Genomic DNA, 12,910 nt, shown 5'->3' with positions numbered 1-12,910 from the left:
CTTCGACTTTGGACTTGGTCGTCCAAAGTCAAAATCGACCATTTTGGCGTCCGACCAGTAGTAGCCGCAAAATTTGACCCGGAGAGATCGAGGCAAAAAACAGCCTAAAACCACAAAAAATCGTAAAAAACAATGCGAAAACGATGATGAGCCATATTCGAGCTACTTTTTGAGGGTCTGGACGACAAAATCAGGGACGACTCAAGGAAACAAAGTTGTACTCCAAAAATACAACAACTCCCTCATACAGAGTTTTTCAAAATTCCTTTTTTGGAACGGAACACCCTCAAAAACGTCCTGTAAAACAAGGAAAAATTCTCGAGAAAATTTTTCGTTTTGAGACAGTGATGAAAAATAGGTTTTAGGACCTCCTCTTCCATCTGGGAAGTTCCTAGCATACACTTTTTCCGAAAAAATATCATTCAAACGGACACCCGTTTGATCCAACGAAGAGTACGCCAAGCCTCTTGAGGCTGTAAAACGGGCTGTGGGAAAGTTTAGAAAGCAAAAATAAATAGAATTGTAATTGCTCATTAAGGAGCATTTAGGCACTCCAACATGGCCACAAAATGGAGGGATTGCCAGGGGTCAAGGACTAAACCCAATGGCTGACATCTTCGAGCCATTGAGATCCATGCCACAAATTCACCTCCCAATTCCATTGGCCATGCCTATAACAAGCGTATCATCAGGTTTTACATCCCACGTCACCTCGATCCCACCTCGATCCCACCAGGCTTTGGTCCCTTGCCTAACATTCCTGTAAATCCTATAAGTACCAACCCTTTCCTAGATGCCCACACCTTGGACATACTAACTAGTCTAGGAAGGGGGGTGGCCCAAGGACTCTCACTGAGTCTCTTCCAACAAGAGTACTTACATACGGCCTTAATGACTTATACCGAACTACGGCCGTACAAATTTCCAAAATTATGGGCAAATATGACGGAACAACAGACCCTGTTCAATTCATTCAAATGTTTGAACAGAGATGTGAAGCCTAAGGTACATGCGTTGAACTTATGCTTAGAGGGAAACGCTAGTCAATAGTTCATCACATTGATGCCAACGATCAAGACCAACTTCAAAACCTTAAAACCAGCCTTTATACATGGCTTTTCCAGACAAGGTGATCGATGGAGTGCAACAACAGAACTCTATTCAATTGAGCGTCAACCAAATGAATCCATTAGAGATTTTATCCTTCGGATAAAACTCTTAGACTCACGTCGTGAGTCATGGGAAAAATTAAACGATGTTCAATTGAGGAGAGGTTTCATGATGGGCTTAAAGAATAAGAGCTTACACAACTTGATCATTGTTTCCAATTTGGAAACATTCGATCAATGTTGCAAAGAAGCAATACGTTAAGATGACAACATGCTAGAAGATGAGCATGCTACGAGGTGTTCCTCATTTAAACCAAGTGAAGCAATGGCAAAAGAAAGATCGATCTCGGAATTGACATTTCCAAAATTTTATGCAGCCTTGCAGAGCAGACATCTATAAGACATGATGAAAATCTTCAAAACCAGGCATCCTTAATGCCTCTAATAGTGAGGAGCGAAATGCCTTGTGTGTTGAATGCAATCAATACGGGACCATCCCAATCCTCATTGTGCATACAAGGCACCTGTTCTTCTATACTGCATATATTGTAAAACATTTGACCATGATACTAAAAAGTGTCCCGCTTCATCCACAATGGACTCAAAACCTCCATCTCTCGTGCACCAAACAGAAATAGTCCAAAGGGTAAAAACTGCTCAGGAAGCAGTTAATTGAACACTTCAGTGTTTCTATTATCGTGGACCTCACACACAAGGTGGCAGACTGCACAGTTTGGAATACTTCCATGCCCATAGTCACTGACACCTTGTGACCAATGTGTGAACGATGTGGCATAGCCCTCATTAAGAATTGTCAGAGGGCCAAGTGTGCCATTGTACGCATTGGGCACTCTTGAAAAAGCTGAGACCCAAACAAAGGATAAAAGTGAATGGGAATATGAAACGGACATAGGATCTGAAGCTGAAATAATAACTGAAGCACCCATGGTTCCTTTGGAAGATTCTATCATGGTATGGTTGGATTTCCCTACAAGCAATGATGTTCAGCGCAAACGTGAATTGATTAGCCCTCGAGCAAATCATAACATCATGATAATAGACACTTGGGTGTCATTATTGGGACAACCTAAACTCACCCCGACAAGCAATAGTCTTGTAAAAGGAACCAATGAACAAAACATTGAAGTTCCAGGTTACTTTAGATACACTACTCAAACAATCGATGGCGATATGAAATTTACATTTCATGTCACCCTAGATTCCCTTGAGTATGATGTCATCATTAGCGGACCTTGGATAAGTGAATCGTTGTATTCACTAGATGAATCCATGCAAATAGTCACCTCTTGAACACTCCTGCATGCAATGTATAATTGCTATTAACGGGAGATGAAGAAACCTTGCAGGAGCTGGAACTTCCAACATATCTTACTGAAAAGATCCCTAGAATTTTGGTTGGATTGGAAATTGCAAATAAAATCACCATAGCTCAAGCACAGCTTTGTCCAATACGAGAACATAATCTCATGACCCTCGATCTATGGGATTTGTTAGGTAAACCAACACTCACGGCACATCTTGAAAGGATTACCTTTACACAAGACTTGAACATGCCATATCTGGGGTACTTTGAACATACAATGTATATTGAAACTAACCCCCTCACTTGCAAGTTTTTTGTGGTTGAGTATGTGTTGGAAGTAGATTTAATCTTAGGGCATAAATGGACTGTTGCTGCCCAAGCACCACTATGCTTTGCTAGCGATAGAGTCATCATGATGGTCAATGACAAAAAGTTGACAATACCATACTGCCAGGAAGAGGATCCAACTTTAATGGATATCTATGATGCTGAACGCAAAAGGATACAAGCCTCTTCCACAAAATCCTCTCTACACAATGACCTACAATCTGCGTCAACAACCAACCCCAATAAAGCCTCTACTTCTTCAACCCCATCCTCACCTACGAAGTTCGATGCCAAAACCTCGCAATCAGCAGCTATTCTTGAAGAAGTTCCCAAAGCCAAACCATCTATCTCTAATAGGGAACTCAAAGGAAAGGCCCCAGCTCCTATGCATCTTCATCAACAAACCTCACCAAAGGAGATAACCACATGCTCAAAGGCCTTGTCATCGACAGCCACTTTACAAGAGACTCTAACCTCTTCATCAACAATGCCAATGAGTCTCAAACCTGCAGCCTCAGTGCCAACCCAAGTCATGGAGGGCCCCAAACCTTCCACACCAACCCAAAAGAAAACTCCACCAATATTCCCACAATCACGATATCTTAATAGTATCAAAATGTGGGTGGAAAAGCAGCTACTTGTAGCGCAAGGCTACTATGAAGGTGCCAATCAAATTTGGGTACCTTGATAGTCAAAACCTCTTCCTCAACAAAGCACTCGAAAGCCAAGGAAGAAAAAGAGTACTCCATAACACCGTCTACAAAAGCCTATGCGAGTTCCTCAAAGAACTCCACCAATGCAACAAGTGTGGGTACCAAAAACACTGCTACAAGCACAAGGGTACTACTAAAATAATATTGAAACTTGGGTCCCCAAGTGTGGGTACCAAAAACACTGCTACAAGCACAAGGGTACTACTAAAATAATATTGAAACTTGGGTCCCCAAGCGCTCACAAAGTCCCCTAAGCTTGCATAAAGAAGAAAGCCTCAACACCAAGCACATCGGCCACCATATTACAATGTTCGTCAAAGATGGGTGCCTGTGCATGTACTTCAACAACAAGGATACTATGATGGTAATTCCATCATATGGTTGCCAAAATCGAATAATGTGAAGAAAACCTCACCACCGACTTCAACCCCAACAACTTCACCTATAGTTCGACAAGAATGAATCCCAACAAGCAATAGCAAGCAAATCCCTCACCACTCTTGTGCTCAGCACCAACATAAGAGCTTGTCTGTTCAAGCAAACAATCAACAGTCTTCCCTACTACCTCGACATCATTTTAGCAACAAATTCAAAAATCAACACGGAAACTTAGGAGCACATCAAGAATAGAATAACAATGCTCTTGTCACCCCTCTAGAAATAAGAAATTTAAGCATAAGAAGCTGTTGCCTGCAAATCATGACCTAGATGGGGTCAAAATTTATAAATTCACAGAATTACAATTGGAGTTCCATCTCACGGCTTAAGAACCTGCACTTTCACATTTAAGCCTCATCCGGATTCAACCATATCACACAATAGCCACTATGTATTTGTTAAGCTTATTGCTTACTATTATTTTGGCTAAATTAATGTAGCAGCTGCTCCATGAGTACATATCCATACTCATGCACTGGAGAACATTTGCACCAAAGCCTCACCATCGACAACTTCCAGGTACATCTCTGGATGGGGGGGCCATGGTGGGCGAAAGCCTGGTCAATGGTACAATCCATTGCCTGGAATTTTCCTTCAAATTACAAACCTCTCCAAACAACGCCACAATCTTCACAACTCAATGATTTTCAATCCCTAGTGAAGATCTCTATATTAGTCTCCAAGTCGACGTAATTCTTTCAATCCTCACCAACAAGTGGCTACTTCAACATAGAGCAGTTCAATAAGAGTCTATATGACACAATTATTGTACTTCATGAAAATCTACTTCTAAGAGCACTTAAATATGCATAAAAACATAAAAAGCACATGGGTAGAAGAAGACAGGATCAGGTCCTACTCAACAAAATTTGACAAGAATCCTGCCACACAAAGGGACATCTTCTCACAAGCCAAATACTTCAAATGATGAATGTCCTTCAATGAATCAAATGAGGAACTGAGATAATCATCTCATTCTGATGATTTAATCTACATTCCTCCGGGTCCTTCTCTCTCTTCTCTCCCATTATTAACATCTCTTAGTGTCCCCACCACTAACAAAAGTTACATGTAACCTTGCCGATGATTGTCAAAAACAAAGTGAGCTAAAAAAAAGCTCACAAAATATAAAAATGCAATCATTCACAAAACCCCCCCACCCCATTAGGAATTCCCAATACACCACTAACCTCTTCATTCATTAGCTATCTTTTCTTATTCCTTCCGGAGAAACAAAGACCATTGAACGTCATTCAACATCAAAGCCATCGACAAAGCTTGTTCATTCTCCCCACACAAAGGTCTTCAACGCGATCACGCGGATGCGATCGTCATCAGGAAAGGGGGAATGTTAATCCAATTCTAGGATTAACAAGAGCTACCGCCATTATCTTACATCAAGGAGTCATGGTAGTTACACCAAAGGGTCATACATTCAAGATATAAAGCAATAGTGTCCAAAGCTACAACTTGGACGGGCTCCCGTAATGGTGTGACGGAGTATTTATGGCGATTCCCGCTTCAAGAGTGTGTGGTAGCAAGTTAGGATGAAGTCCTAAGTGATGTCCTTCATGGATATATTATGAGAGTAGTCATTGTAATAGCATTAAGCCTCTTATGAGCCTAAAGTGCCCGACCGACCATAGTTTACGTGAGTGTGAACACTTATGGCCATGTATATAAGTGAATTTCTCTCATAATACATGATACTCTCCCATTGTGCAATTGAGTCTTGCTCTTGTTAATCCTCCTGCTAATCTCTCTCCCTATTGCATGCTAGTGAGTGTGTGTGAGTGAAGTGAGGTGAGAGGAGGGACGAGGACCCGTAGTGTAACGCGACGGTGTGACAACGCCGCTCTCGCGGGAGACGTGGTGGAATTGCTTTTCAAGGAGTTGTAGAGCTTGGAAAGGGTTACGAGCTCGGCCATTGGAAATATCCTCAAACGACAATTGCGGTTCACCAAGTAATCTCTTTTTGGATGTGTTTCAAGGAGGGTTAGGGTGAGCCATAACAAGGGTGAGAGAGGGAGAGGGAGAGGGAGAGGGCAAGGAAAGAGAGAGGAAAGAGGGCAAGAGAGGGAGAAGGAGAGAGAGGGAGAGGAAGAGAGAAAGGAAATAGGTTGGGAGAGAGAGGGAAGGAGAGATTATGCATATATATATATATATATATATATATATATATATATATATATATATATAGAGAGAGAGAGAGAGAGAGAGAGAGAGAGAGAGAGAGAGAGAGAGAGATTATGCATAGGGAGGGTGTGAGAGGGAGAGGGCAAGAAAGGAGAGAGAGAAGAGGGTGGGAGAGGGAGAAGGAGAGAGAGAGAGAGAGAGAGAGAGAGAGAGAGGGAAGGAGAAAAAGTGAGAGGGAGGGTGAATAAGGGAGAAAGAGTTTGATGGGGAAGAGGGTGGGAGAGGAAGAGAGAGAGGGAATATATATATATATATATATATATATATATATAGAGAGAGAGAGAGAGAGAGAGAGAGAGAGAGAGAGAGAGAAGGGAGGAGCTAAGGTGGGCTAAAGGGGAGCTGGTGGTGGAGGTGGAGGTTGCAGGAGGAGATGGGAGGAGGTAGTGGTGGAGGGACTAGAGATAGAATGTCCACATTTTTAAGAGAGAAGAGTTGCCAGCAAAATCTCCCTCCATGCAGCTCCTTAAAAAACACACTCACATTGTGGATTGGATGAGTATAGACTATAAGTACGAGAATGACGATGATGAGAACTAGACATGAACACCTACCTAGGTGTTTGGATGATTTTCGTTTAAGTGCATGTGCGTACCATTTTGTTTTATTATGGTTAGGCCCAATTGTACATAAGTATTAGGCAAAGGTTATGTTATTTTAATGCCTTAGACATTGGACAAAGGTTTTTGTTTTTGTAAAAGAAAGGCCTGGTTTTGGAAAAACACTATATTCATGGCTCCAAGGGCTATTTTTTATTATATGATTAATATACTGTGTGTGGGAGAAAGGGGCACATACATCAAGGGTGGGAGAGAGATTGCACCCAATCTTGTGTATTTGATTATTATCTTATGTGTTTTGTTTTATGCTTGGTGCAAGGTTTGATATTCCGTTCACAGTATTTGAATTCTTCTATTTATTTGGTTAATATGGGCAAGGCAAATGTCCATGTACAAGATAAAAAAGGGGCCTACTTTTAGCCTAAAGATTATTTTATGAGGTCTTCCAAAAAATGTTGGGCTAATTTAGAGTGAGAGTTTTTGGTCATTTTTTTATTGCCCAAAATTTTTCAATTTGTATCAATAATGAAAGTAAAATTGCTAAATATATACTAAATGTCATATTATATGGTAATATTTTTATAAGTATTTATCCACACATTTAAATTTTGTGTTTGTAGAAGAAAAGTATGTTCCAATCTAATATATATATATATATATATATATATATATATATATATATATATATATATATATAATGAAATTTCCCCCTATCTCATTATTCCATGAAAATTATATAAATAGACTCGTGATTTTGAGCCTTTCAATTAAAATGCCCACATTCACCTTATGAAAGATATCAATGACTTTCCTATAAAATAATTTCCACACATGAATTGAGTTTTAACATGTGGATTCTATTGTTAAATATAAAAAAAGCACTTGTTTTGACTATCCTTCAAAAATTTCATGAGAATGCTATAATTTATTAATGAAGCTATCATAACACCATACTAGTAGAGTGAAAAATCAACATTTTGATTGTAGACCTCACAAACTATTTCATTTTTTATCAAAAATATTTATTACTTTCTAATGTGCATAGTATTTTTCTTTGACTTATACACATTGAAGTTACAATGTATATTTTCACTTTTCGTTGAATTCACATTTTTTTTAAAAGTGAATGCATGATAATGAGATTTAATCAAACATAACAAAAAGTGTAGATTGATTTTTTTTTTAAGTTCATATTTTTAGTCAAGGGGCTTGTCAAGCTTGATGTATAAAGGGGTTAATGAGTTACAATTGAGTGTAAGATATAGTTTTTCTTACAACTAAAATGACTTTTGAGTTTGACATAATATGAAAATGAAGGGTAGTCAAATAGTTGAGTGGCCACCACCGCATGCTATGTAAAATACAAAATCCAATATTTTGCATACAAGAAATGGATGGTGGGATGGGAGAAGTGGAAGAGGAAAGATTAGAAAGGTGAAAAGGGGGTTGGGGGGGAGGTTCAGTCATTGACAAAAGAAACAAAGTGTGAAAGAAGGCTCCACAAGAGTCTTTAGATTGAATTGAGGAGTGGGCGGGGGTTGGGGGGAGGTTTGGTCAAAAGAAGACGAAGTGTGAAAGAAGGCTCCACAAGAGTCGTTAGATTGAATGGAGGAGTCATGATGAGTTGGAAAGAGGAAAGGTTTGAGAGAAATGATAGGGGAGAATGAAAATTCATAATGAAAGGGAAGGTTTGAGAAGGATAAAAATTGGTGCTAGTATAAGTTTTAGGGGCGAGGCCACTAAAAAGGAAGGTAGGAAAAAGGAGGGGGAAGGGTAGCGTTCCTTTTTTTTAATGCAAATGAAATCTGTTCTTTTGACCTTTGTGAACTTCTTACTTCCACATATGGGCTAATGCAAAAGTTGCTTTTTGAGAAATGAATTTGCAAAACGTAAAAAACTTCATACTTTTTCCACCAAGCATAGATATAATATTTTTTAAAGTCAAGCATAGATATAATATTTTTTTAAAAATCAAGCATATAATTCTAACAAGAACTCTCCATAGGTTTCAAACCAATAACTTTCAAGAAAAAATAAAATATCTTTAAAATGACTAAAATCACAAAAAAACATTTTTTAAGAAAAAAGTACCATCACATGCCCTTATTTAAAAAGTACCACTACATGCCCTTATTTAAAAAGGTTACATCTTTCTCCTAAGGTTCAAATAGTTCTAGAAGGGCTCTATAGACTTTTTAATTCATCGATAAACATAGATGCAGAGATGTTGAAGTAGTTCTAGAAGGGATACACACAAATGCTAGGTAAGAGAGGCTGAAGGAGTTCTAGAAGGGTTGAGCAACCTTGATTTACTAATGATAAATGCTAGGTAGACTAGTGCTCGACATAACTAGGTGGTATTTTGCACCATTTGAAACTTTTTTTTAAAAGGTTCATGGAGTTTGAAGTTAATCGATGAAATTTTAATTTTGAGTGATAAAAGTGGCAAAGCATAGGAAGTTGATTAAAGAAATTGCAAAAGGTACGAGAGGTAAAGAGTTATTTCTAAGGTTTAGAAAGCTTTGCCAAGGGGTCATAAGGTACAGCGTGGCAAGGCTTATGTGGCCAGTCAGCTGACGTGGCGAGCGATGAGCGGCTGCGCGCCCCTCAGATATTTTCCTTCGATTGCGATTTACAAATTCATAAGACGTTATTAATTTGCTAATTACAAATTCATAAGACGTTATTAACTTCCTAATTACAAATTCAAAAGACGTTATTAATTTGCTACCGTAATGGCGGTTATTAATTTCCTAATTAAAAAAGTTCATAGACGCGCACGGCAAACTTTGCCAAGGGGTCAAAACGAATACAGCGTGGCAAGGCTTATGTGGCCATTCAGCTGACGTGGCGAGAGATGAGCGGTTGATCTACAACTCAGATATTTTCGCTCGACGTTAAAAATTTGCGATTTACAAATTCATAAGTTTCCTAATTACAAATTCATAGGACGTTAAAAAATTGCTACCATAAATTTCCTAATTAAAAAAATTCATGACGACGTGCACGGCAAAGCAGAAGACCAGGGTCACGCGGCCGCCGCCGTAACGCCAAGTCCACAAAAGCGATGAATTATGCAGGAAAAAAATTCACCTTTATCGCGGGTCGCACGGCACGATTTCAAACACACTCAAGAAAACTTGGGGTAAAAAAAAAATAAATCCCCATTTATTTTATTTGGTTCCTTGCACTCCTCTCATAAGCAATCATCTGTGCTGTGTCTCTCTGTCTAACGCTGCTTCTAGCTGTTGCTTTTTCTACTTGCTTTCTTTTCTGCTTTTCTGAGGTAATGGGCAGGCAGCCTTGCTGTGACAAGGTTGGGCTCAAGAAAGGCCCATGGACTACAGAAGAAGATAGAAAGCTCGTCTGCTTCATCACCACGCATAGCCATGGCTGCTGGAGAGAGGTTCCCAAGCTTGCAGGTTTTGTATTTATTGACTCTGAAAACACATCATTTTTTCACAAATTAATCAAGCATTTCAGCCAATTTTGAGAACAATGAGCATAAAAATTAAATATAGTGTTGTAAATTGTGTGTAACCTTCTCTCTACAGTTGCAATTAATTTCTCCTTAATTAAGCTTTCATGCGCCCATTAGCGTAAATATTTGGCTAAATTATGTTGGTGTGCCGTGAGAATTTTGTTGATTTTATAATAAAAAAATTTGGCAGGCCTGCTTCGTTGTGGCAAGAGTTGCCGGCTCCGTTGGATTAATTACCTCCGGCCTGACTTGAAACGTGGCGTTCTTTCAGAGGACGAGGAAGATCTCATCATTCGCCTTCACGCTTCCATGGGCAATAGGCGAGCAAATTTCAAAAGAAAATCTTCTATTTTGAAGTGTTATTCTTTTCTTTTCTCGCAATAAAATCCATAAAATGACAATTCCTAATTTTAAAAAAAAGCAATCTTCAAGGGGCAAAAAAAAAACAATTCTTTTTTTTCTTTCCTTTAATTTACAAAAAAATCAAGGTGGAGTGCAATTATTCCCATTTTATTTTTTCTTGGGGTTTGGAAGATTTGGCAAAGCTTTTATCCATAATCAAGTCTTAATGAACATAATAATATAAAGCTATGATTTACTAATACACAAGATTCGCTTGCATCTGACATGGGTTAGCCTTTCGAGTTATGCAAATCGACTTTAATTAAGATGATTAAGATGTGTGTTAGTGTTAATTATGCAGGTGGTCAAGGATAGCTGCACAATTGCCGGGCAGGACAGACAATGAGATAAAGAATTGTTGGAACACTCGCATAAAGAAGAAATTGAAGCACATGGGAATCGATCCGGTGACCCATAGGCCTTTGCCCATTGAAAAGTCCAAGGTAGCTGGTGTAAATGGCCCCCCAAGCTGGGGGCAAGGTCCCATTTGTGGAGAATCTCTCAATGGGTGCCATTATATTGCCAAGAGAATGCCAGAGGCCATCAATGTTGCATCACCAAGTAGTGTCATCAGCCCTCAAACTACTACCAGCCTCTCACACGTGTCTACCAGGTGCGAGGAGGAATATTCCGACGACTCGGCGAGGGAATATTCCACGGATTCGTCGATGCCATATACGAGCATGCATATTGGCACACATGAGAAGGCTAGGGAGAGCTCCTTGCATGTAAAGCTACAACATGAGAAGGCTAGGGAGAGCTACTTGCATGCAAGGCTACAAGAGAACTATCATGGTGGAGAGAATGCCCCACCACACGTGCTACTACCCGCGTGCCAAGTCCAAGCCTCACACGTGCAACCAATGATTAAGCTTGAAGACATGATTCCAAGGTTGGATGATGGGTGCCCCCATGGAAGTCCTGTACTTCCAACATTTGAGCAAGAGGAAGTTAGTGCAAATGACATCAAAGAAGAGGAAATTGCATATGAGGATATAGCTACTATGGCCACTAATTATACTAATAATACTCTTAATACTATGGCCACTAATTATATAAGTACTATGGCCACTAATTATACCAATAATCATAACACCCTAGCTCATAATATTCCAAGGATTATACAGTATCCACAAGAGGCAGGAGATTCTCAAGGTGGTCACCATGATATGGGGTTTCAAGGGCAATCAACCACTGCAAATTCTGGTGCACAATGGAGCGATTTGATAGTGGATCCTTGGAATTCAGAGCAGCAATTGATGAGCCCCTCCTTATATGAGACAAGCCAAGCTCTGTGCCAGCAGCACAATACTAATACCTTCAACAGCAATGGCTCTTTAGAGCCATGGAGCATGCAGCTCTCGGATTGTTTCTGGTCTGATCCAATGGTATCTACACTCTATTAGCCACAAATAATTGCAAAAACTTAGTACTAATCTGGCTAACTCTATTAGCCACAAATAATTGCAAAAACTTAGTACTAATCTTGCTAACCTACATAGCTAACCCCATCACTACCAATCCCATTACAAGGGAGTTTGCAGCAGGGAATATGTTTGCTGCAAGCGTCTCATCCAACTGCAAAATAGAGTAAGCCTTGGCTGATGCGCTTGCATTCCATAAAAGTCCCATATACAGACAGATTATTTCTTGTTGACAGAATATGGAGCATAAGGTTGAAAGCCCAAAACTTGCATGTGTGTGAGAGAGAGGGGGGTAGGTGTAGATTGAGAGGGAGGTAGGTGTGTGTGTGTGAGAGAGAGGGGGATGGGAGGGTGTGTGTATATGTGTGTGAGAGAGAGAGGCCTGTTATCTTTCAGCTTTTCTATGTACATAGCTTTAGCTTTTTATATTTTTTGTTGGGTTGGTTGGAAATTTGAAAGTACATTACTCAGACACACTAAATGCCATTACTTGATTGCTTGCACAAGGCGAGATTTGAATCCATGTTTGATTTGAGATTTGAATTCATGCTTGATTTTTGACGGGCGTTTTTGAACATATTTGGGTATTTTTGAACGTTTTTAGGTATTTTGGACGTAAAAAAACTTGCGAAAATATTTCTCAGCCATCATAAATACTTGGTGAAATATTGGCAAGTACCATCCTTTTGTCATCAAATTTGACCATTACATAAATACTGCCATCATAAATACTATTCAAAAAAATTTATCAGCCGTCATAAATACTATTCAAATGGTGAAAATAAAAGCAAAGTACCATCCTTTTGTCATCAAATTTGACCATTACACACACAAAGACTTGTCCACCAAGATATAAGTGGAAAACTAGGCAATCCCTAATGGTGTTCAGGAAACTCTTTTTCTCAAAAAAGGGTTGGTATATTAATGAAAAAAAGA

At 39.4% G+C, this 12,910-nt stretch overlaps 1 protein-coding gene across 2 annotated transcripts; it reads left to right on the top strand.

Annotated features, from left to right (window-relative positions):
- The first annotated feature begins 9,790 nt into the window (after positions 1-9,790).
- On the top strand, positions 9,791-12,193 carry LOC147608298 (uncharacterized). Of its 2 annotated transcripts, XM_086789379.1 has the most exons (4): positions 9,791-10,089; positions 10,339-10,468; positions 10,852-11,257; positions 11,300-12,193. In XM_086789379.1, the coding sequence occupies exons 1-4, from the start codon at positions 9,957-9,959 to the stop codon at positions 11,954-11,956; spliced, it is 1,326 nt and encodes a 441-aa protein (XP_086645505.1). In that variant the 5' UTR covers positions 9,791-9,956; the 3' UTR covers positions 11,957-12,193. The 2 variants fall into 2 exon arrangements, with proteins under 2 accessions (XP_086645505.1, XP_086645504.1); XM_086789378.1 differs by having other exon boundaries at positions 9,792-10,089; positions 10,852-12,193.
- The last annotated feature ends 717 nt before the right edge of the window (positions 12,194-12,910 follow it).

The sequence above is a fragment of the Cibotium barometz genome, chromosome 53, assembly GCF_041138505.1.
Source record: "Cibotium barometz isolate CiBa-2024 chromosome 53, ASM4113850v1, whole genome shotgun sequence".
Lineage (NCBI taxonomy): Eukaryota > Viridiplantae > Streptophyta > Polypodiopsida > Cyatheales > Cibotiaceae > Cibotium > Cibotium barometz.
The sequence above is the reverse complement of the archived record's forward strand: the minus strand, read 5'-3'. Positions and strand labels throughout refer to the sequence as shown.